At 38.4% G+C, this 26,274-nt stretch overlaps 2 protein-coding genes and 1 long non-coding RNA gene across 5 annotated transcripts in view; 1 reads left to right on the forward strand and 2 right to left on the reverse strand.

Annotated features, from left to right (window-relative positions):
- Positions 1 to 5,266: 5,266 nt before the first annotated feature.
- On the reverse strand, positions 5,267 to 12,436 carry LOC121512765. 2 transcript variants are annotated; one of them, XR_005992134.1, is made up of 4 exons: positions 9,936 to 10,086; positions 9,571 to 9,622; positions 5,782 to 5,961; positions 5,267 to 5,681 (listed from the first exon to the last, which is right to left on the reverse strand). It is a non-coding gene; the product is annotated as an uncharacterized LOC121512765 (long non-coding RNA). The 2 variants fall into 2 exon arrangements; XR_005992135.1 differs by lacking the exons at positions 5,267 to 5,681; positions 5,782 to 5,961; positions 9,936 to 10,086 and adding exons at positions 11,999 to 12,094; positions 12,298 to 12,436 and having other exon boundaries at positions 9,563 to 9,622.
- plvapb (plasmalemma vesicle associated protein b) lies at positions 5,801 to 16,103 on the forward strand. Its single transcript, XM_041792202.1, has 9 exons — positions 5,801 to 6,004; positions 6,349 to 6,525; positions 8,853 to 8,946; positions 9,163 to 9,364; positions 9,460 to 9,679; positions 12,032 to 12,181; positions 12,333 to 12,464; positions 12,918 to 13,016; positions 15,387 to 16,103. The coding sequence occupies exons 1-9, from the start codon at positions 5,801 to 5,803 to the stop codon at positions 15,393 to 15,395; spliced, it is 1,287 nt and encodes a 428-aa protein (XP_041648136.1). The 3' UTR covers positions 15,396 to 16,103.
- A 4,466-nt stretch (positions 16,104 to 20,569) lies between these two features.
- gtpbp3 (GTP binding protein 3, mitochondrial) overlaps positions 20,570 to 26,274 on the reverse strand; it is a 32,608-nt gene continuing 26,903 nt past the window's right edge. For both annotated transcript variants that reach the window (XM_041792156.1, XM_041792155.1), the window contains exons 10-11: positions 25,078 to 25,252; positions 20,570 to 23,412 (exon numbers count right to left, since the gene is read on the reverse strand). In XM_041792156.1, the coding sequence (XP_041648090.1) occupies positions 23,181 to 23,412; positions 25,078 to 25,252 (407 nt within the window). In that variant the 3' untranslated portion in view covers positions 20,570 to 23,180. The remainder of the gene's footprint in view (positions 23,413 to 25,077; positions 25,253 to 26,274) is intronic.

Below are 26,274 nucleotides of genomic sequence, written 5' to 3' on the forward strand. Positions count from 1 at the left end.
TGACACACATTACAGGATTTTAAGCCTGCTTTGAGGTCAGATTTGCTTCCCCTGACAATCTGTGGGGCATATCCTGAGTGGAGGCTCGTCACAAATGATTATTTTTTTGAGTAATCCTGAAGTTTGAGTGGTGCCAACATGATTGTTTGACCTCTCCAGAATCGCACCATAGCCTCCCAGACCTTGCATCATAAATGTCAAACATGTTTCATATTTTAGATTCAAGGTCATAATGTCTCTGATGGAAAACCCACAACAACCAATGAGAGCCAGCAGGCTGTGTAGTGTCACCAGTGAGATGTAATGTACTTTCACCGCTCACAAACATAAACACAACTGTACCTTCATTTCAGCCAGGATTTTATCCTGATTCTTTTCCTTGGTTTATCTTTTTTTGCTGCACCTGTAACAAATGCCAGGACAGCTTATGGTGGACTGTAAACTGTAATTTACCACATATTTTGGAAAGCTGAGTTGAATTTTACTAGCCACACCTAGGCCTGATTACTGCCAGACCTGTTGGATCAAGAAATCCCTTAAATAGACCCTGTCTGACCAAGTGAAGTAGGCTACAAGATCTCAAAAAGCAACACATCATACTGCAATTTAAAGAAATTCAAGAACAAATGACAAGCAAGACATTGACATCTATCAGTCCGGGAAGGGTTACAAAGCCATTTCTAAGGCTTGAGGATTCCAGGAAAACCATGTTGAGAGCCATTATCCCCAATGGAGAAAACTTGGAACAGTTGTGAACCTTCCCTGGAGTGGCCTGCCTACTGAAGTTTCTCTTAAAGAGCGCATTGATAACTCATCCATGAGGTCACTAAAGAACCCAGATCAACATTTAAAGACCTGAAGGCCTTACTTGGCTCAGTTCATGTCAGCGTCCATGATTCAACACTAAGAGACTGGGGAAAAATGGCATCCATGGGAGAGTTCCTAAACCAAAACCACTTCTGACCAAAAAGAACACGAAAGCTCATCTCACATGTGCCAGAATCACATCTTAATGATCCCCAAGTCTTTTGTGAAAATATTCTGTGGGCGAGACAAAAGTTGAACTTCATAAATACCGATTATACCAACAGTCATACATGGTGGTGGAAGTGCGGTGGTCTGGCTTGTTTTGCTGTGCCAGAAGCAGCAACCTGGAACCATGAATTCTTCTTTTTACCAGAAAATAGTGAAGGTGAATGTCCGGCTATCAGTTCGTGAGCTTGAGCTCAAGAGCACTTAGGTTATGCAGCAGGACAATGATCCAAAACATGTCAGCAAGTCCACCTCTGAATGGCTTGAAAAAGGACAAGGTTTTAGAGTGGAGTCTAGACTTATATCCAATTGAGATGCTGTGGGATGACCGTAAACAGGTCATGCGTGCTTAAAAACCATCAACTGTGGCTGAATTAGAAATAAATTTGCAAAGAAGAGTAGGCCTAAATTCCTTCACAGCAAATGTAGCAGTGTATGTCTCATTATAAACTGGTATTTTTATTTGCTTGCAAGTTGTAAATGATAGAATATTATTGTCACAAAAAAAGCACAGTTACTTTGATTCTGTATGTGATGTTGAGTTGTTCTCTGTCTGTTCCTCTGACCACCATGGTTGTGGTTGTGTAGACCAAACAACTGGCCACTTTCACATTGTCGAGGGAAAGCTTGTGTTTTTCTTTAAAACTCAGTAACATGCTGTGTTACATGTGGTTACCTACTTCCCCCAAATGAAGTAAGTGTAAAGTTACTGACTTTAAAAATGACTCAAAAATGTGCAAGTGCATGATAAAGATTCTTAATTATAGTTATATGAGTAAATGTATTAATTTCTTTCCACCTCCACGCAGTTAAGCAGTGAGAATAACCCAATACTGCATGTGCTTTCCATGTTTTCTTCAGGAGGGGGCAGCAAATAATTTCTTAGAAGACTGACGTCAAAGACCAGAAGGGTGAGGTGATTTCACTTTTCTTTATTTGTACTAAATCTAAAGTTAAAAAGTGTTGGATTGTATGTCTGTTTCTGCTTTGCTGAACTTAACTTCTTTAAATCTCTAGATACTTTGTTGTACAGATTCTAATTCCCTGTATTTTTTATTTGTGAATCTACAAGCTTCTATGAAAGCCCTATTAGGCCAATATCACAGCTAAAGTGGTCAATCTTATCTATTTTCCTCCTTTATTACTTAAGTCTAAAGATCTGTTTCCCTTTCATCCTGAAGTTGTCTGCTCAGTTATCTTAAGAGGTGTTTTTATCTCTGTCTTCCACTGTTTGCTTTCCTGTTTTTTGCTCTGAGGTTGATCAGATGTCTGCCCTGACTCCTGATAGTCTCTCACTTTCTGTCACTCCAACCTGCCTTCATAAATTAGTTTTTTTTCCCTGCGGGGACAGGTTGTCAATGAGACAATGGGGGAGCAGGAAAACCCCAGGCTCAGAGGACCTTTCCCCTTTCGCACACTTCCCCCTGAAGAGCCGACTGTTCCTCACGTCATCGCCGCAGATAACAGCAGGAGAGGGGGGTCCAGTGTGCCAGTACTGCAGGGAGGATTTGTTATTCCCTCATCCCCGAAGAATGACAGCTCCCCATTGTTTTCATTCTTTCACTCCACTGCCATGACTCCTTTCCGTGCCTGCTCAGGACAGGATATGTTGGATTTTTTTGGTTTTTGTTTAGTACTTTTCAGCATTTGCGCCTCACATTGTTCATCCAACACCAGGGGAATAAGATTCTGTGACAATCTGTAGCAGCTATATTTAAATGTGACACAGATGGGTGAGCTGTCCTCAATCACGCACAGGCAGGGGTGGAAAAACACTGAGTGCACTTTTGAGGTCTTTATTATTACTTGACTAATCCCACTTTGTATCTCTAGTCAGCTACATTAATATGCTTTTACCTCAAGAACTTGATGGTTTTATTGATGGACGGCTTTGATCCCTTATTACCTCTACCAAGGAGGTTATGTTTTTAAATGTACCAGAAATAATCCTTAATAGGCTTAAAAATCTCCTGAACAAGATTACCATGGACATGATAGGCAGCAGCACATTAAACAAAGCTTCACTGGATTAAAAAATGTAAATATTAATGACACACAATAAACTTTCAGAAAAGTCAGTATTTATATTTTGAAATAAGACTCGCCATGCTTGCACAAGGCATATAGCTCAGATGAAGTATCTTAAATCTTATCATCCTTCTCCAACTTCTTTTGGGTGAAAAACAGGCATGATTCTGTACTACATGGGCTCAGGAACACACACAGATGTAAGTCAAAGCTGTATCATGCGATGAAGAAGCCAAATTAGAACACCAGCCAGAACAGCACTGTCTTTACTGGGTCAAAGTTTATTCAAAATGAGCCAAAGCAAAATGGAAAACTGTTCTGTGGTCAGATGAATCAAAATTTGAAATTCTTTTTGGAAAAACCAGACGTTGTGTCCTGCGGACTACATTGAGATGGACCATCCAGTTTGTTATCAGTGCATAGTTCAAAAGCCTGCATCTCCGATGGTATGGGGTTGCATTTGTGTCTATGGCGTGAGCAGCTTACACATCTGGAAAGGCACTATCAATGCTGAAAAGTTAATAAAGGTTTCAGAGCAGCATATGCTCCATCCAGACAACGTCTCTTTCACGGAAGGTCTTGCACATGTCAGCAAGATAATGCTAAATCGCAGCCATCACAACAGCATGGCTTCACGGTGGAAGAGTCTTGGTGCTGAAATGGCCTGCCTGCAGTCCAGACTTTTCACAAACAGAAAACATTTGGCACACATATAAAATAAGAATCTGGCAAAGAAGACCCAGGACTGTTGAGTGGCTATAATCTTACATCAGACAAGAATTCCTCTCCAAAAAAATCCAGCAACTGGTCATCTCACTTCCCAGACATTTACAGACTGTTTTTAGAAGAAGAGGGGGTATTACAGAATGGTAAACATGGCCCTGTCCCTTCATTTTTGAGATGTGTTGCCACCATCAAATTCAGAATGATGTAATGATATATATATAATAATATAATATAATGAAAAATTATATATATATATATATATATATATATATATATATATATATTAATAATGATGTAATAAATGCCACAGTCTCAAATCTGATATTTTGTTTATGTTCTATTGTGAATAGAATATGGGTTTATGAGATTTGACAATCATTGCATTTTGTTTTTTATTTACATTTTACACAGTGCCCCAACTTTTCTGAACTGGGCTTGTAAAACTGCTTCTCTGCTTTCACGAGCATTACAAAGAGATTGATGTAAAGCTTTTTAAGCTGTGTAAGCTGCCCACGCCATAGGCACTAGTGCATCTCCATACCATCAGAGATGCAAGCTTTTGAACTGAGCATTGATGACAAGCGAGATGGCTCCTCTCCTCTTTAGTCCTACAGAATAATGAGGAGAGGAACCCATTTTTTATTCATTTGACCACAGAACAGTTTTCCAACAGTTTGGCAAAGAGAAAACGGCACAATTTTGGACTGTGCTGACATTTGGCTTCTTCTTTGCATGATACAGCTTTCACCTTCCTTTGTGGATGGCACGGTGAACTGTGTTGACAGACAATGCAGTGTTTTTAATGCTGTGCCACCTGAGGCCCCAAAGATCACAACCATGCAATACTGATCTTCTTATGCACGGTGATTTCTCCAGATTTTTTAAAATCTTTTGATGCTATTATGAACTGTAGATGGTGGGATATAAAAGTCCTTGATATTTTATGTTGAGGAACAGTTTTCTGAAAATTTTCCATACATTTTAGACTAAATTTTTCTCAGATTGATGAACCTCTGCCAATCATTACTTCTCAGAGACTCTGCTTCTATAAAATGCTCCTTTTATATTCAGTCATGTGACTGACCTGTCTGGCCAATTAACCTAATTAGTTGTTTAATGCTCCTTCATGTTAGGAAACTTGCAAATCATTTTATTCTGTTTTTATTTACATTTTACACAGCGCATCAACTTTCTTAAATTGGGGTTGTAATATTATTTTTTTTTTTTTAAGGCAGAGGAATTATTTGAAATAACACTTGTCTCTAATGAAATGCACAGACATGACAAGGCAATACTACAGCAAATATGTAAGTTTGATCCATTTTTCACTCTCAAATTAAGGCTTAGAAGAACAATACTGATACTTTTGTTTATGATACATCCACGCGTACCACTCACAGTCTGAGAATACTTTTTTGTGAAGTAAGACATCATTTGATTGGCCTGATCAAATTCTTTGAAAGAAGAAGAAGGAAAGATGTAGCTTAAAGAAATAGGTTGTCTTTTATTATGAGAAAAGCATATCAAATTGAAGTTTTATTTAAAGTGTTTTTTCTGTCATAAAACATGCCTGTAGGTGATCTTAAACTTTATTTCATCTTCCTAATCTTTTCCAGGCTTTAGGAAAGTTCTTGATGAGTCAGTGCAGCTGGAGGCTGAAACTGTGACAGAGGTCGAACAGGGAGGAGAGAAGGAGGAGGGGGAGATGAGGGCAGGGCCAGGATGGAGTGGAAGTGTGCCTCCAGCAGCATTTATAAACAAGGCCCCTCCACACACCTAGGGGTCATTGTTTATATCCATCTATACATGCCATTTCTGCCTGTCAGTGTGTGAAATAAACATCTCTCTGCTGCTTTCTGCCTCCATCCCTGACTGACATCCCGAAGCTTCAGCACCTAATCCACAAAGAAGGACAGAAGAGACCATATCAGGAGGAGGGAAAACTTGTGGATCATAATATAATTTCTTCTTAGATCTGCAACAACCAGCCGTCACCATTTCACCCCCAACAGCCATGTACAGCTCCAGCTACTCCAGGGCCAAGTTCGGCCTGGAGGCGAGGGAGCCGCTGCACAAGCCCAAAGGGAAGAGCTGCGGTTATTACATGAGGATCATCTTCTTCTTCTCTTCACTCATCCAGTCCCTCATCATCGTTAGCTTGGTGCTCTTCCTCATCTATGGACAACCAGAGAAGACAGCGGAGGAGAAGAGGGTCAAGGTGAGTCAGATATTCCTTTTTGTCTAATATGAAACCTCCTGATCCATAGATGTTTTAAAAATGTACAAAATTACTCAGAAGGGATCCATTTTCATAGTCTCTAAAGTTCCTTCTCATAAAAAGTCATAAAATTGTCACTTTTTCCCTAATCAAGTGACCACAGACACATTCAAATACATATTATTTGAAGGCACATTGGATTTCATGCCAAAAAGGATGGATTTTCATTTCAAAAATGTATCTGGTTTAGTAAGGGAAAGTTGGGATTTTTGTCTTTGACCAAAATGGTATTTATATCTAAACATCGCAGTGCTCATGAGTCTGACGGGTGTCTTATTCTGAAGGAGCTGGAGCTGAACTTCAACAAGCTGAGTGAAAACAACATCGAGCTGAGGAAAGAGAAAGGCGACCTGGGAGCTCAGCTGGGAGCTCGCACAGCAGAGAAAGCTGCTCTGGAGGCAGAGCTGGCCAAGCTGAAGACGGACGCCAACAACACCGAGAACACGCTGAAATTAAAACTGGTGAGTCCATCCTGGTGGATGTTTAGATAAGATGTGCTGACGAGCTGTTTAATGGCTCTAATCTGCTTTTAAAATAGTTTTTACAACAAGAAGGGTTATTTTACAATGTGCATGGTTATTTTATGATGATTATTTCCTTTGACATTGTTCTGGTTTTCCTATTGGCCATCAGTGTTGGAGGAAGCATTGAGATCCTCTACTTGACTTTAATCATGGTGAGCTCATAGTAAAAAAGTCAATTTAAAGGAAAACTTCTGCATCAAAATGGTTGAAAATTTGGCCATTCTTGATATTAAAAACTCAGAATTTATTACATTATTTTTACTCACACATTTGTGCGGCAGCATTTTTTTTCTTTTCAAAGCTAAGTTTTTTCATGTTTTTTTCATTCAAGGCTGAAATGATGATCATTTTTGGCTGAATCTGGTCATTGTGTCTTGAATAATATAGTTTTTTTCTTGCAAAATTCAAAGGGAGAAAGCCAGAACAGAACTCAAAGTGACACCATCCTAATGCTTTGTTTGACATTGGAAACTACAAAGAAAAATAATATTTATGTAAATCAATTTAGCAATCAGTTCAGCTCTATTTGAGCTGAATATTTTATTCACAGCACTCTCTCTTATGATAAGCTCTTAACCCTTGTGTTGTCTTCATATTCTGTACATTCCTCTTGCTCTTTGAGTCAAAAATAGCCATCTTACTTTATTCCTGAAATGGAGCAGCTTATTGGATATTCAACCCAAAATATTTTTGCATGAAGAAAGAACGTGGCACCTGTCAAAAATTGTAGCTAATCTCTGCGTGTCCATCTTCACAGTGCAGAAAAGCTGCATGTAATCACAGTAAACCACTCATATGTCATTAAAATAGACCTGTCATTGATGTGTTCTTTACTAAATTAGAGCCACATTTCTCAACAGGGGTGCCTTCAAAATGCTTAATGTGTAACAAAGAATTGCCATGAATATACAGATCTTTAAATAATAATAATTAAAATTGTATCATATGCTCCTGAAACCACATCAGTGTAGGGGTCATGTAGGTTATTCTTAGTTTAGAGTCTATGGAGTGAGAAATGCTTCCAAATGTGTTATTATTCTTTACATGAACATGGCACATTTCATCCAAGGCATTTAAATTGTTTGCTTTGGAGATTTATCTTTCAAATTGTATTTCTACATAGATCCCTGAGCAGTCATAGGGATGGAAAATGTTAATTTATTCAGAGCTCTTTTGTATGGAGGTGACCTGGCCTTTTACAAAACTTTAGAGGGTTCCTTAACAGGATAAAGGTTGAGAAACACTGAATTAGAGGATTATTATCAATGCTACTGACAAAGCAATTACATAACTGGACTGAACTTGTTTTTGTTTGCAACAGATAATTGTATAACCTGTAAAAAGAGCATACATGTGCCGAAATGAGCTTTGAAAGCATTTTTTTTTTTGAGAGAATAGATGTACTTTTGTAAACATAGTAATACTCTATTCCATCGAGGAATTCAACTACACTTTACCCTCTTTCAACAACTGATCCTGCCGACATTGTCTTTAAGCAACAAAATTGTATAAGATTCACGATAAAATTATACACTGTAAAATAAAATGAGTTGAGCTTACTTAAAAAATATGGAAACTAAAAATAACAAACTAAACTTGACTTTTGTGAGTTTAAATAACCTGTTTATTTTAAATGTGCTACAATTCCACTTATGTAATATTTGTGATTAATAAATACTGATGCTAACTTTATTATTTCAAGTGTGCAATAATAGTTTTATATTCATTATTTTTAGTGATCAAAACTGAGATTAAAATGTAAATTTTAGTTGCAGTACTAAAGCTAAATCATCCACTTTGAGCGTGCAAATACTTCATTATTTTTTGAATGCACTGTAAACCCTAAGTTCATAGACCTCAAAATGAAATAGGTAAAGGACAACCTTAAAAAATTAAGTTGTACTCACTGAAAAAATAGTATTTTTAAAGACATTTTAAATTACCATTCTACCTAAGGTAGGCTAATTTAAGCAACCAAATGCAACCATGGCTGTTAGGGACCCATTAAACAGGTAGCTGCTGTCTCTTTGAGTTTGGCATGCCATCCACTCAACACTCAAATCAACATTAACATTATTATCAACATTGCGCCCTACAGACGATCTCTTTTTCAGAGTAAGTAACTTCCCTCATGGTGCAAAAGGTTCATGTCCAAGGGTATTCTTTGAAAATTATGCCGATTAAGGGATTATAGTCAAATAATTTGGGTATGATGACAAAAAAGTACTTCTGTAAAATAAACTTTTTTTCTTGTCTTTTTTCAGGCAAATTGTGAGAAAATGAGTGCCACAACACTCCGAATGATGACACAGCGACCGACGCCTCCCATCCAGCCTCCTGTCATGCTCACCACCAGCAGTATGTCCTTCAATCCACACTGTTAATGATGTTGAAATAATGGAAATTAAAACCCAGGTTAATAATTATTGAATCATAGTATTCCCCCCAGTAATATTTTATTACCCTGGTAATAATTTCTACACAGCTGGTTTTACTTTGTTAGGGTGGACATTTGGAAAGTGGTATCACAAAATTAATGAACACTAATTTTATTTTTTCCACTGAACTTTGCAGGTGAAGTAAAGACACTCCAGAGCTTGAATGCTCAGCAGAAAGCCATGATTAATCTGATCGAGGCAAACTTCACCCAGACGGTTCAGTACCTGAATGTGGAGAAAGAAAAAGCCCTGAGAGAGCGAGACGCACACCACCAGGACGTCATCGTCCTGCGCAGAGAGAACATCATGCTAAAGGAGCAGCTCGCCACCTACACCAGGTATTCTGTCCGACCCTCTGCCTGCTTTCTAAATGTTACTTTACGTGTTAAGAGGATTCAACTAAAAGCCTTATTTTATGCTTTTTTCAAACCAGAAAGTGCAAAGAAGACTTTGCTCATTCTTTGGATGGGATCCAGTCAGTGACCAGGGATTTCCTGGACAGGATTACAAACCTGTTTCCTCACCAGCTCACCTTTCACCTCACCTGTGACAGCCAGCGGGAGCAGATGGAGAAGATCAAAAACAGCTGCACCAACCTGTCCAGAGACGTGGAGAACAAGTTTCAGCTGTATTTAGACAAAGTGGGAGACAAGGTTTGTAGAACCAATCTATTCATCCTTTTTTTGGATGTTTGTTTTTATTGACACATTAGTGAATTTCTGCATGAATATGCACACTTAAGAGAGATTAGGCACTGCATGTTAAGATATTAATGTAGAGGTGGAGGCAGTCAGACCGTTTGTTTAGCAGAAAAATTGCAATACAGCCATCAGGTCCTTGGCACGGACACATGATAAATCTAATCTACAGCAGCTAAGAGGAAAATTGCACGGGAAACCAGTATCTTACAGGAAGAAGTCTGTTGGCTGAATCATTTGTGATAGATGGAGCTAGAGAGTCAGGCGACCTTATGGTGAACTCCAGGACAAAGCATGGTGAGGAGTGAGGCTATGCTGACACAGCAGCACCGCTGGAAACCAGAAAACACATCCTGACCAAGAATCTCTCCTCTTGTTCTTAAAGCAATGATTCAACAGGATAAAGCACTCATGAGGGTCAAAAAGCATTGTTTGTTTTACGTCATTTCCTATTATTAATTAGAATCCTCATCAGTTGTTAGCACAGACAGAAGTCCAAGTAGACCTCTCCAAAATAAATTAAACTTCCATCTACTGCCATGTCAAAAAGCAGGTAACCGGAAATTTTAACAATTTTTCTTCTGCATGCACTAATAAAAATAAATCATGGACCAAAGTTGAACTGGATGCTTGTTCTCAGTCCACAGCCCTAGATCACTAGCTTTGGAACGTTTCCCAAGGCACCCCTAAAATCAACAAAAGACAGGCTGGCTGCAGACCTGGTATCTCAGATGCCCCCCTTGCAGACCACCACAATGAGGCGCCTTTGTCAGAACAGAAATTCTTGCTAAAATTTTCAAAATAATAAAATACTTCCAGTTATGGTTAGGGTAAGGGTTAAGGTAAGGTTAGGGTTAGGACACCAAAAATTAAAAAAAAAAAAAAAAAGTGAAACCTGATCTGCTTACAAAACACTTAATGAAAACATCAATGCAGCCAACAAAGCTAAGGCAAATGCCAACAAAGCTACGATACGTAGCTACTGTACTGTACATAGCTACATAGCTAAATCTAGAGCTAACAGTGCTACATACGCATCATAAGCTAAGTAGCTAACATAGCTATGTAGCTCAATCTTAAGCAAACAAATCTACATTAGCTACATAAACTACATGGGTAACATAGCTATGTAGCTCAATCTTAAGCTAACAAAGCTATGTTATAACCAATGTAGTTACATAGCTAAAAATTGCTACATAGCTACATAGCTAAATCTTAAGATAATAAAGCTACTTTGGAACCAGTGTAGCTTAAGCAAACATTGCTACATAATTGCATAAGCTACAAATGTGACATAGCTTTATAGCTAAAGCTTAAGACAACAAAGCTACATTAGCTACATAAACTACATAGGTAATATAGCTTTGTAACCAACGCATTTTGATCTTAAGCAAAACAAATTACATTAGCAAGATAAGCTGTGTAGGTAGCATGGCTTTCATTACATTATGCTGTGTGCTAAAGCTTGACCTGCTTTAGAAGTAGTGACATAAATGGGGGCTCACTTCAGCTTTGTTAGTTATAGCAAAAGCTATTTTAGCTATATTGGCTAACAAACTAATATTAACTGCACAGCTAGTGAAGCTATGTTAGCTTTAGCTAAAGCAAATGAAGCTAAAGCAAGCTACAGTTCATGTGACTACTCCTCAACAAGTCCAGAAATAATCAAATCCCAGATCTGACATATGACTTTTTTCTGTTAATGAAATGTTGCTTAGTCTGTATTTTAGTTCGCTACAGTTGCTCACAAATGGAACTTGTTTGTAACAGGAGGCACAGACATCTGCCTTTATAGAAAGTTTCACTTCATTGTCATTGATTAAATGTTCTTTATCTCTTACTGCCCCAGAGGAAATGAATCAGGCAGTTTTCTTAATGATCTGTAATTCACATGAGTCTTTAAATCACTCAGTCAGACTGATGATGTGCTCTGTATTTAAAACATGGTTTAGCAACATTAGTGTCACAGACCCTCAACGGCTGATTTAGAGCAACAATATGCTCTGATGTCATTTCCCCCAGGGACTATATAGATTTAATTCCCAGGACAGCTGTACAACTCATTCTCTATTGTGGCGCTGAGGAAAATGTGCATTAACAAACACTTACATTGATGGATAGAAATAGACACAGTAAACAAAAACAAGTATCATTATGTAAAGGAACCATCTGGAAACATGTTTGGGACACATTCTTCAGCCAGAGTGACTGATTATTACTGACTGAGTTAGAAAATGTTCTATGTTCAGATGAAAAGACAAGGCACAAATTTACCAGTAATTTAAAGTACTTGCTCTCTTCTTGCAGGTGGCAGAGATCCAGGCTCTGTCCAGTCGACTGGAGGTGCAAAACTCACATTTTAGCTCTGACCTGAAAAAGTGTGAACAAAATCGTAAGGAGATGGAAGCAGAGGCTGCCAAACAGCTACAGCTCAAGCAACAGACTCATGATGACCAGGTAGTTTAAATGTTTTGGTGAAATCAGGCAGAATTTCATTCATGTTTTACCTGTTTTGACTGGATCATAAACCATACTGAAGGATATGAGAGATTAGGATGTGAAAATAACCTTACCTCCATATAAAATAAAACATTTATGTCCTGTTTAGGTGGAGAAGTTACTGATGGAGCAGAACCGGCTGAGGGAGCAGAAGAAGCTGCAGGAAGACACTTTGGCCCTGAGAGAGCGAGAGCTTCAGACCCTGCAGCGAATGCTCCCAAACGCTCCGTCCAACTTCAAGGTAAAATAAACACAGGTCTAACCTTTGCTCTGTACAAAGGAAATAATACAGGGCTGTGTGAGCCAGTCAGGGGATTTAAAATGTAAAAAAAATACTAGTCAGAAACTCTCTGTGTCACCTTGAGAGTAATATGAGGCTAAAAAGTCTTGTTTTTGTCTCTTTTGGTATAATCCATCACTGCGCTATTACGTAAGAGTGCCCCATTGACAGCAGGGTAGAGTGAAGGAGGTGCATGTGGTCTCAGCAGAAAAGAGGACTCTAAAGGCAGCAGCAGGAAGGATGGTCAGGAGAGATAACAAAGGAAGACAGTTTTTCTAAGGGTCATAAGTTCACAAAAAAAATCGCAGTGAACCTCATGAGTATTTGTACAAGTTGGCAGAAAGAGCACTTAGAACAAATGTGGTATTTATGTTTAATTTAAATTAATATTGAATGATTTGATCTGTTTTCTAGCCTGTTATTCCTAAACCTGGTGGCCTTCAGGCGGCCCCTCAGCTCGGCGGACAGAAGTGGCCCTTCGCTGGAGTGCCGGGTATCAATAAACCCCCAACGGTAATACAAGAATAAATACATGATCATGAACAGTCATTAAAGTTATCATCTTATTTTACAAAGATTGGGCAAAGATTAAATTAACATTGAAAAAATAATACTAACATTCAAAATGTCATCATTTTGTAGTATAACTGCCAAAAACCTGTCTGAGACAGAACGTTACAGTGGCTGTGATTGAAAGAAAGAAAAGACAACACTAACAGGCTAATGCTCACCATGGTCTTAGTGTAGCACGGCTCTGCTAACTAGAAAAGAACATTTCAAAGGTCACTGTTAGTTTAGCTGATTATGCTCCAGATTACAAGCAGAGAGCTAACAAAAGTTGTTACAGTACATTGTCCGGGGAACATGTGGGACTGAATAGTTGCTGAGATATTTGAAGTAAACCAGCAAATTCAAAATTCATGGAGTAGCTAAGGGACTGTCAGAGGGTCACCAAAGTCTGTAGGATGCATCCTCTCCAGACCAATACTTTAAATGTTAACTTATCTTATAGATGCAGAAAAATATAAGTCTAAATTAAAGTGTTGGATGGACCAGCTGAGTATTTCAGTGTTAATTTGCCCTTGTCAGTAAACAAAAGAACACTCAGAAACAAGCTGGGCACTTGGAGATCTTAAGAAATGTCAGTGTTCATCTCAAATGCAGTTTCTTCATGTTCATTCACAAATCTGTCTTTAAAACAAACCAACATTCTTATGGTGAGTGCTTGACTTTGTGCCTTAACAGAAAAAAAAATGTTCACCATCTCTGATGCCTGTCCACCCATAACCTCCTAAGATCCATGCTTTTTGTTGGAAATGCATTTTTAGTTTCTCACACTTATCCCAGATAAGTGTGACTCAACAAGTGTCAAACTTAAGCCTGTCTTTGAACAGAAAGTTGTTTTTACTAAAAAAAATGATGTCTACATATGAGGATAACAGCTCTATCTTACTGTACAAAATTATTCCTGTACTTGTAAAAAGTTATTTTAACAAAGCGTATTGTTGCTTTTGAGGTCTTGGAAACTTTCCTTTCAAATTATTAGAGATTTTGGGGTGCAGATGGCCTAATGGTTAAGTTGCTCCCCATGTGCGCCAGCAGCCTGGGTTCGAGTCTGGCCTGTAGCTCTTCCACCACATGTCATTCCCAAATCTCTCATCCCTCTTTCCAGCTCTATCTACTGTCTTATCTCTCAAATAAAAGCCTAAAGATATAATTTTTAAAAATCCCTAAAAATTCAATCAAATTACTTAAAATTTTCAAGCAAGTCCCTAAATTTTAAAGCAAATTCCACCCAATATTTTTTAATGAGAATCGCCAAAATGTACAAATATATTTCCCCATAATCTGTGGAGAATTATGGAAGATTTCCAAACAAATACATCTTAACAAATTCCCTAAGGTTTTCATGAAAATTCATGAAAATTTCAAAAGAACTTTCACCCCAAAAAAAATAAAAATACTGTTCAATCTGCCAAATTCCTACCCAAAAAATTCTAAGCACCCCCCCCCCCCGAAAACACTCTAAAATATACATGTCTCAAAAATTCAAAGAAAATTCCTGAAAAATGTTAAGCAACTTGTTAAAAATTGTTAATGCAAATTGAAATTTCCACACAATATATAATGAAAACCCCCAAATTTGCAAATGAATCTCCCCAAAACCTTTGGAAAGTTATGGAAAATTTTCAAACAAATGCCCCCAAACATCCGAAGAGATTCCCTTAAATGTCCATGGAAATTCATAAAAAAAAAAAACAAGAAGATTTCCCCCAAATTTTCCATTCAAATTTCAGAAAAGTTTACAGATAAATTCCCCAATTGCCATAAAAGTATCTAAAAAATGTCAAACTTCCTCCCTACCCAAAGAAACAAAACATCAAGTCAAACAATTCAAAATATACATCATTTTCATGAAAGGTCCTGTAAATGTTAAAGCAAATTCCCACAACATTCCAGGAAAACTACTTAAACTTCAATGAAAATTCTACAGAGTTGGCTCAAAATTTCTGACAGAAGAATTTATCACTGTGTTGTAGGGAAACAAAAATGTAACGGCCTCACATGTACATGCTGGGTTTCAAGAGGATATATGTCACCTGCTGCCAAAGCAACCAATTTTATATTAGAAAAACTAAAGAAAAACTAAAGAAAAACTAAACCTTTAATGAATTGTAAATATTCTAAATGGCTAACGATGGAGCTGAAGCTGGAAAAGGCAAATGTGTTTGCTTGCGGAAAACTTAACTTTTGTATGTTTGTTTCATGTTTCTGTATTTCTCTTCCTCAAATATTTAAATCTGCTAATTAAATCTACACCAAATTCTAGTCAGATTCTCTTTAAATCATCACTGTTCATTTTTTACTGTTGTCTCCTTTCAGGTGAGATGAAATGAATAATCAGAGAATTATCTGGCGGCTACAGTGATCAACATCTGCCCTGAAGAAATGTCAAAGGACATGTACATATTCCTGTACACAGCTTCAGCACAACCTGTAAATACTCTTGAATGATGCATTTTACAATTGTTGGTCTTTGCATGCTTTGTTTATATTGTGTTGTTTGGAAGTTTCAACATTTGCTGTGAAAAGCCTCGGTATCTACCAAGGTTAATGTTTCAAAGAAAAAAAGGCACTGGTGTAAATATTTGTTTATGTGTGTCTATTCATGGAAAATAAAGTGCAGTTAACCAAAGGTAGACTAATCTCCTGAAGTGTTTACTCCTCAATCGGTTTTGTCTCTTGTGGTAAAAACATAAAAAAACCATCAACTTTGTACAGCAGCTGCTCACTTGGCAGCTTTAAACAGAAGGATCCTAAAATAGCTCCATTTATGTTTCCTTGTGATTTGCACCTTTGAGTGTCTGCTGCAGACCGGATGTCAATACATGCACAGACCAAGACATGAACACGTCATCACATCTGCAGTAATCCACGGCCCCTGTGACCTTACGACAGAAATAAAAACAAAGAAATGGGCTTTGACTGGTTTGAATGTTGTTCTTGTTATAGCAATACTGCTAATCTATTCATCACCATGTTTATTGTCCAGTTTACTGAATAGTAGCTGTTATATGAACTACTCTCAAGCTTTACTGCTTCCTTTTCCTCTTATGAGCGCATTGAGTTCTGTTACTGGAAACAGACGGTGTTTTTTCAGAGCTTTTTAATGATTATTACAACCCAGACAGGTCCAGCCATGATCATGGAAGTACCAATATATCAGAGGGTGTATAGTTTTGGATGTTACTTGTGTCTCAATTAAATTATTAAACATCCATCTAGAAGAATGCATATTCAAGATTTGAGCATTATTTATTAATTAAACACGTTTTGGATTTTTTTTTTTTTACAAAGAAGTAATTGATCATTTGGGCTAGTTTAAAAAAAGTTCACATCACAGTTTTGTTGAGCCAGAATAAACATTTCCAGAATCAGAAGTTAAATCACTGAAACAATGATCAGATAACTGGAAACGAATCTACTTTAAATGATCTCACCAATTAAACAGAAGTCCAGCCAGCTGGTGCTAGTATTATCACAATTAGTGAAATGGGGATCACCTGGGTGCAGTGAATGTGTTTCAAGTGTTATGAGTATAAAGACACCTGTGTCTGGAAGGGCCAGTCACTGCTTAATCAGTATTCCTGGCTACCAATACACCATGAAGACAAAAGAACACTCCATGCAACTCTGAGGAAAGCTTGTTAAAGAGTATATGACAGGGGATGGATAAAAAAATATTTTTGGGGCACTGAACATCAACCGAGCTCAGTTAAATCAATCATCAAGAACTGGAAGGTATTGGGGAGCAGGTGGCCTAGTGGTTAAAGGTGCTCCCCATGTATGCGGGCGGCCCGGGTTCAAATCCGGGCTGAGGCCCTTCACTGCATGTCTCACCCCCACTCTTGACCCTGTTTCTGACTCTATCCACTGTCCTCCTCTGCCTAATAAATGCCCAAAAATAAATCTTTAAAAAAAGAAATGGAAGGTATATGGCACATGTGTAAATCTGCCTAGATCAGGCAAGAAGACCATGCAAGAAGGAGAATAGTGAGAGTCCACCAAGACACCTATGACTACTCCAAAGAAGCTTCAGCAGCTGAGATGGAAGAGACTCTGCATGCAACAGTAATGGCCTGGGTTCTTCACCAGTCAAAGCTTTATGGAAGAGTGGCAAAGATCTCGACTAGAGTTCGCCAAAAGGCATGTAGGAGACTCCATGGTCAAGTGGAAGAAAGTTCTCTGGTCTGGTGAGAAAAAAATTGTGCTTTTTGCCATCAGACAAGACACTACACAACATCCCCACTGTGAAGCATGGTTGTGGCAGCATCATGCAGTGAGGATGCTTCTCAGCAGCCAGCCCTGGAAGGCATTTTTTTCCATAAAGAGGGCACTTTGTCAATTTTTTGTCCACATAGACAACTCAGAGCTTCATTTTCTCCACTTAAAGGTCACCAAAGAGAATTATTTATCAAATTTTGTCCACTCAGAAGGCATTAAAGTGGGTATTTTAAATATGTTTATCTACATTAGTCTCATACAAGGGCACTTTCGGTGCTATTTTTCCAACATTAGAGCACAAAGGGGGATGTCTGCACCCCCTGCCCCCTACCACCTCAACCAGAGTCAGTATGAGTATGCAGTAGTTTCGGGCAGGGTTTAGTTGAACTGTACTCCTATATACAATAGCCGCCAGTTTAATTACCTTGGATGTTAGTATAGTTTTATCAAAATTGGATCACATTTCTTTGTTCAGCAAGGAATCACACTGAAAGCTTTTCTCAGCACAAAATGTTTTTACTCCTCTCCTGACCAGCTTTTGCATGTGTTTGTTTCACAAACAAGCTCCACTGATTGTTAGCAACTATAGCAGCTGCAATGTCGAGTTCACTCTGAAGCTGCACATGCCCACTACATCATGTTTAGTCACTCTGATTGGCTGTAACAAATGTGACAGAATGTTTGCCCAATCACCCTCTGAGAGTTTTTTTTTTTTTCAAAAACAGTGTGTGTGGAAGTTTTTTTGAGATATGAGACATATCCCATGCAATGTACATGTGAAACAGTCCCTGGCATGGGTTAATAAAGGCACAGAGAGACCCACAATATAGCTAAAACATCATTCTGGCATGACAAGTGGAAATGTCCACATTAACCCTAACCCTAACCCTTCTTTTCAATCAAAGTGTCTCTTTGATTTGTGTTATGTATTGATTCACAGTAGCTCCAATTTCCACTTCATGTTGAATTTGTTCAGTTTCTTTCACTATAATAGCTAACTTCGAGTTATGAATATTTATATCACATATTTCTTTCCCATGTTAAGGCTTATTAGATATAATTCCTGAGAATGTCTATTTCCTCTGACAAACTTAAATCTAACATGGAAACCTTACACGGTGATTTAGTCATGACAAATATCTGAAATTCCTTCCATGTTGTGTAATAAACACCGACTACTTAACTCCCAGTCCCACTGCAGTGATGGATGTGAGTGTTACAGGTGAGGGAGTCTACCTCCTGTCTGCAGGAAATCCTTTGTCTAACATGAAGTGTTTTCGATCCCACATATAGATGTGAATACACGCACACTCACAGACGAAGTCTAATGAGTTCAGGGTGGAGCTGGTGAAGTTAACTGTGGATCTCAGGAAAGCCATTCATCAGAACCACAGGAAACTGAAAGACAGAGCGCTAAAGGTGCCGTTGATTAGTCAGCTGTGAATCATATGTGACGCTAATGTTAAAAGAGTCATTGAACAAAATCAAGAAAAGTATGGGACTCGACTGTCAATGGTTGTCTCATTTTGGTCTTTTTACTTAATCCCTGATTCAAAATGAAGGATCATTATATCAAACTTTAAATCCATAAAGCATATCCCTGCTTTTCTGAGAGTGAAATTTGTCAGTTTTGCTCATATTTACTCTTTTTATGAATGAGAAAATTGTAACTTTTTTCATGACACTTTTCTCCATTTTTTTTAATGAATACATTCTGATACCGGCAACTTGCACATTGAAACTTGCCGGTGTTAATATGTCAACTGGACTTCTTGCATACTTTAATCAGGTCCACTTTGTTAAGTAACACATGTGATGTGCAATTAGAAATATTCTACTTTATCAGCATTAATAATTTGTACTTTTTGCCATTATGTGGCTGTTCTGGGATCCTTTCTCCCTTCCCACAGGCTTTATGGTTGAGTGGCTAGACTGCAGCCCATCCTCAGTGCAAAACACATAAAAGTATGCTTGGAGTTTACAAAAAAAAAGCCCCTGAGAGACTCTCATACTGTGAGGAACAAGATTTTCTGGTCTGATGAAAACAAAATGGTTTCTTCCAGACATAATGTTGATTCTGAACGTTATGTCTGGAGGAAACAAGGCACTATTCATCAGCTGCTTAAAACCATCCCAACAGTGCAGCAGTGTAGTGGCAGCATCATGCTGTTGGGGCATTCTTTCAGCAGCAGGGATTGGGAGGCTGGTAAGGGTTGAGGGAAAGCTGAATGGAGCAATGTACAGAAGTATCCTCAGTGAGAACCAGTTCGGAAGCTGTTGCCTCAGAAGCTGACCTCAGGTTGGGTCAAATGTTCACCTTCCTACATGACAATAACCCTGAGCACACAGCCAAGATGACAAAGGACAACACTCTGAATGTCCTAGAGTGGCCCAGCCAGAACCTTGACTTGAAACACCTCTGTTGAAACCTGAAAATAGCTGTCAACTGACGGTCCCCATCCAACCTGACTGAGCTTGAGAGGATTTGCAAAGAGGAATGGCAGAAAATCCCCCAATCCAGGTGTGCAACGCTTGTTGTGTTATATTCAAAAAGACTTGAAGCTGCCAAAAGAGCTTCAACTACAGTATGTACCGGGTAAAGGGTCTGAATACTTATGTCAATGTGATATTTCAGTAAATTTTTTTTAATGAAAATGCCAACATTTCTAAAATTCTGTTTTCACTTTGTTATTATGGGGTACTGAGTGTAGGTTAATGGGAAAAAAATGAATTTAAATGACTGCAGCATCAGGCTGCAAGATAAAATTGAAAAAGGACTGATTGATTGGTAAATACTTTAGAGTTTATCTAAATGGTGACCAGAGGATGAATCCTAATGACTCAATAATGCATTATTTTATTTTACTGAACCATAATAAAGAGGTGCATTTATATCTGTAGTGAAATATTGAGGCAAGCAGTCTAATATTTAGTGGAATTTGTGATCTAAAGCTAAATTAAAATTTAGAAAAAGATCATCATCTGCAAACCCTGAATACCTCATAAACATTGGGTGTCAATAAAAAAACATATGATTCATTTAACTTCTCAGTTTTAACCACAGGTAAAACTCAAGAAAATGTCTTAAAGATAGACACTGTTTTAGGATACATCCTCTGATGACCATGAATATTGTTAAAAAAAAAAATCATTTACAATACCAAAGCTGTATTTTCAGTTAAGTGAAAACAGTACTGCAACAAAAACCAAGATATTATGTCGGCAATAAGTTTCCACTACATTTTCACAGTTGATAAAAATAAAACTGCTCTGCCGTTAAGTTACAGACATCTTATTTCATTAAAAAAAACAATGTCTTGGAGGTTTATTCCTTGTCTTCTTTTGCATTTTGACAGTTGTAGTAAACATGAACTTAACAACACATTGGCACAACTTCAAAGATGCAAGTCCCCCAAATTTACAGCCTCTAAATGACAGCTGGACCTGTTTTTAGCCTGAACTCCCCCTCTGTTGTAATTAATCAGAAGCAACATGAAAGAGGACAAAACGGCTGACAGGGTAGTACGGAAAGAGGAAAGGTTGGCTAGCAGAGACACAGACGGTTTAAGCTGGTGGACAGCAGGGTGAATGTCGTCAGAGACCGAAGGAGACGTAACCAGGCAGGGGAGAAGGTTGGGGAGTTCAGCGAGGAAACATAAATATTTGATTGAGGCCAGATTGACAGGGAAACAAAGGGCACTGAGAGCATCGCCTCCAAAAATGTCCTTTTCCCACAGAGCAGAGAAGAGAGCTGGGTCACTCTCAACAGCTTTATGTAATGTTTGGCTGTAGTGTTTGCTTGAGTCAACGCTGGACTTTAAATGGTCTTTAATATTTACATTTATCAGAACATTAATAGAACATACATGAACTCTATGTCTGAGCAGCCACTGTGTCAAGAAATGCCTTTACTAATCTTTGAGTCAAGTTAATAATGTCTTTATTTCCAAACCTTTACTTTTGTGTGATGAGGGTGTTAGGGTCAAGTGCACACTGTGGTGAAATTGTGTCAATGAAGAGCTTGAACTGCCTGTTTTTGAAGCTTAACAAACATGGAAATATTTACATTTTACCTTTTTTCTACTGGCTATATTTTTTCCAATATGGAGCAAAAGTTTAATATGAGATGGGCTTCTGGAAATAAGGTGTACAGAATTAGTCTCTTCTTTTAAATCCCTTCCTAAATTCTCTCTCATTATCAATATTCTTATATCTCTGTAATATTTTGTCCTGCTTCATCTTCTTATTTCTTTTTCTTTTTTTTTCTTTTTTTTTTACTTTAGTCCACTAATACTCTCTATAAAAACTCTAGTTCTAGCTTAAAACAACTCAGAATATTGTGGCTGCCCCATTATGCTTCACAGTGGGTATGGTGTTATTTTATGGCTTATATTCTTCATATGTGCGGTTAAATGTTGCAGAAACACACATCAGGTCCCTCAAAAGCACTTGTGAAAATGTGTTATGGTCTGATGAAACTAAAGTGGAGCTTATGACCATCATTTCAACCAAAACTTTTCCACCATTTGACACAAAAACAAAACTCAAAGAAACCTAAAATACACTGAATTATTTGGAGCTGCTGTACCCGTCTGCAGCTCTCGCTAGCTGCACCCTCACCATGCATTCTTTAAAGGGGCAGCACACGATGATACCTTTCGTCTCTAATTTGATTGATTTCACCAAGTTCCTTATACAACCCAACTTCAAAAATAAACCATTCCAGCCTATTGTTGCATTGCAAAGTACAGTGCATTCATAAAGTATTCAGACCCCCTCACTGTTATCCATTTTTAAAAAAAAGTTACTACCCTATGATAGTCGATTAAATTCATTTTTATTCTCATACAATTTACAGTCAGTACCCCATCATGACAAAGTCAAAACAGAATTTATTTTTTTTGCAAATTAATTAAATTGAAAACTGATTGCTTGGCTTTCACTTGGAGGGTTTTTTTTTGCAAAGGTCAAGTGGGCTTTCATGTGTTTTGCACTGTGGAGAGCCTTCTGTCTGCCTGAAAGCTCTTGTGGCAAATATCTTACACAACCTAACTTGAAAAAATAAAAAAGACCAAAAAAAGACAATCTGCCTCCATTAGGAAAAATTCCAATGTCTGTGTGGTTGATGACATTGATTTGTCATCTAAATGATGCCATTAACCTCACATCAAAGATCTCATATGAAATGCTTTTATATTAATATTTTCAATAGTCCCCTAGGCTTTAAAACATGATCAAAGGTTCATATTTTCCTGATGACAGCTGTGTCTAATGCACACAAGCATTCAGAGATGACAAAATGCTGCACTTAAAAACAACAAATATATCTGAAGTATCTAAATGTGCAGTGATCGGAGTTTAATTTACTACATGTTCAGTGTAGTCAAGCCTAACTGAACCCTAGTCCTGACAGACTCTTCTCCATTGTCTTTATTACGAGTAAACACCCAAACACTGAGTCCGTGACCTTGTGGATGCCTCCAGCCGGCTTACTTTAAATGATCTTGGCTGTTAAGCTTGTCCCAAGAGCTCAATCTTCACCTATCAAAGGCTTTCAAAACTATTTTTAAATTAGAACTCTAAATTGCCAAACACTTGTCCGGCACACGAGGCCTCTGAGGGCCCTTTCATCACTCTGAAGCTATTCCAGTCTGTTAAAGAGCATCAACAAAAACAAACACATCTGTGTCTCGGGAGCAGACTGTACGTGCAGCCAAGAACATGAAGTCTATTCTTTTTGCCCTCCTGTCTGAGGACTGGCACAATGCCGAAGCCGTCTCTCTTTTTGACCTGTTTTCTAAAATTGATCCACTGGGATCAGAAAGAATGCGGCCTACTTCTCTGAACAGCTCAACAGTACAGGTATTTCTGGATTCACCGCTGATTATTGGACTATTTCCCAATGCAGAAGTCTTTGAAGATGATATCCAAGATCTCCTCCGCCCCGACACGTCCAGTTATCCGGCCCAGGCTGGTAAGAGCCAAGCGGACCCCCTCGGCTGCTAGAGCAAGGTCGGTATCACGGAACCGCTGGTACTGAGCCAGGGCTGTGTAACACTGCTGCAGGTGGGCCCTGTGACGGGCCTGGGTCAGGGTGGGGGCATCAGACAGAGGGTCACCACATCTACAGAGGATGTTTGAGAACAAAATGAACCAGAGCAAAATGAGAACACAATATTTAATGTTTTTTTGGTTCAGAAAGAGTACAACTCTGACAAATAAACAGTTAATTTTAGAAGACAATATCTTTTGAGGAGTTTATATGACTTGATTATGCAATTTCAAGTGACATGCTAACCCCTATAAATTTTGATTTCTATCATTTTTTTCAGATGAAATCCCCAAAATGTACATCACATATAAAGGGCTGCAACAAATGATCTGCATATGTTTGCTGAGTTTTAGGCAGGACCAACAGACCTATATCAGCTTAAGTCTTTTTCTTTGTTCATCCTCATTGCTTTAACTTGAAAGTTTGTTATAAGGACTAAAGTTGTAGGTCTTAACTACACTTAGATAGAGGTATTGATATTGGTATTGGCTAAAGTGAATTTGTAAAAAAAAGCAAAAATCCAACACTGTGCATCCCGAGACAAAAGTCAACTCTTAAGATGTATTCCGACAATATCCTCGACCTTTTTGCTTTATTTTCTCTCAACATTTCTACCATCTTCTTTTCATTTTGACAGAATGTGCAATGAAAAAAACCCTCTGTCCTTTCATTTCTTCCTCATGCTTCACTCTAAATACTCTTCTGTATATTCAGAACTTAATTTTGTACTTGAGGTGTTTGAAATGAAGATAGATTCATATCTTTTTTGAAATGCATTGTATCCTACTACTACAACTTGGGGCGTGTCTGTATGTCTGTCTCGATTTGCATGTCACACAGTTGCTCCAGTTGTCCCTGAGACCTCTCAGACTTCTTATGTGTACTAGTTCAAAACTGTTGCCATGGAAGAAATCATAAATATGCACAGACGTTATGTAAAATCCCCAAATGTTGCACCAAGTCATCATTTGGGGACTTATGTTCCATCTACCTCAAAAGTCAGATGTCAGAGCTGGGAATGACATCAAACCCGTTTGCAATGAGCTTGTAAGAATAAGTGACAGAGCAAGGAAAAACTGGACTTTGCTGAAACACACCTACAATGAGATGATACATCGATCAAAGTACGCTCCCTTTAAAGCATTTATCCGTGCTCATATCAAATGAGATAATACAGAAGATGTGTCACACATTGCTGTTAGAATCATTCACTAAGAAATCACAGTTAAATTGCTGTTTTGTCAGCTGTAGTTGTCAGTGCCAGTGCTCCGTGAACATGTTTAAATACGGGTCTGTCTCATAGGTGGGCCATGTAGTGCTTTGTTAATATATGGATATCGGGACCAGAATGACCAGAAGTTATCAGCTACTTAACTCAGACAAGACTAAGGTTGTGGTGCTTGACAATGACCAGAAGTTTTCAGCTACTTAACTCAGACAAGACTGAGGTTCTGGTGCTTGACCCCAAATACCTCACAGGTACTTTATCTAATGATATAACTGACCTAGATACTTCCAGACTGGTATTCAGCACCCCTGTTACAAATGTGGGAGTTCTTTTTGGTCAGGATTTGTCCTTTAACACCCACTTTAAACACATTTTGAGGAATGAAGGATGCTTTTTGGGTCTAGACCTGCCCTCTCTGTAAAGTGTCTTGAGCTAACATCAGTTAAGAATTGATGCTATACAGATAAGGACCGATTGATTGATAATCTTTTTAAATTAACTTGACTCACAGAGTTTTGACCCTGCTGTGTAGCACTGTGAGGAAGTCCTGCAGTCCTTCGTGACTGTGGCAGGAGATCAGACTGACAGGAGGAAGCCCAGGGGCCCGTCTCAGCTCCAAATCCAGCACCTTCCTCTGATCCTCAGACAGCAGGTCTGCTTTATTCAGCACCAGAAGACACCTGTCTGCAGGAAATACAGAGGAAGACAGAAAATACAGGATATAATATCAGAACTTTACTTTGCCCTCGATTCAAAGATTGTTTTTCTGAAAACTCAGTCAGTCAGTCAGTCAGTAGTTCAGTTACTCCTTAGCTTTCAAATACTGCAGGATGGAGCTGTTAACTAAACAACAACTTTTGTTATAGTGAAAGTCAGTTTCTTATGCTTTAGGGTACTGCTCTCAAATGGTCTAGCAAGGCACACTGGTGTGCCTTGGGGCAAGTCTCGGTGTGCCATGGGAAGTTGGACAACCATATGTTATTACTAAACTATACAACATAGTGAAGCATATAGTGTTAGTTAAGGCAGGCCAAGGTGTCAAGTGCTGCCATTTCACTGAGATCAGCTGATGATGAGGCTGTGTGTAAGAGCTGTTCTATGCTAAGCTTTCTAATGGTTAAATACACTACTGCTGCCATATTCAAGTTGCTCTGACTGCCAACTCTTTGCTGCACCCTCTGCAAGCTTCTTTTGCAACTCCTCCACCCCAGCACCTCTATTTTGATAGATGTCACTTAATTAATGTCATTCTGTTGTCACTAACGCCTGCTCTGCTCTGGGTTTTTTGCTGCTTCTCTCCTGGCCTCAGGCTTCCCTTACACAGGTAGGGCAGGAACATGTACTGTTCTGCTTGTTGCTTTCCACGAAGGCTCGTGGAAGGGCAGGGAGATCCCAGAACTGCTATACTGTAAAATATACATAATGGCAATTAATGCATAAGAATAGCTGTTAATAAAATAAAGGATCATAACTCCAAACTGTGTATTTTTTGACTAAGTGGTCCTGACTGAACTGAAGATACTGTAACATGTTTTAAAGAGGCTATTTTGAATGGAAATGGATATGGTGTGCCTTGACCCTTTGACTTGATCCTAGGTGGGCAAGAAAAGGTTGAAAACCACTGCTTTAGGGCAACAAATGTATCACTTAAATGTCTAGTCATAAGTGCAACATTTTCAAAGTATAAATCTTTAGTAGAAAAATAT

This window comes from Cheilinus undulatus, linkage group 7, assembly GCF_018320785.1.
Source record: "Cheilinus undulatus linkage group 7, ASM1832078v1, whole genome shotgun sequence".
Taxonomy (NCBI): domain Eukaryota; kingdom Metazoa; phylum Chordata; class Actinopteri; order Labriformes; family Labridae; genus Cheilinus; species Cheilinus undulatus.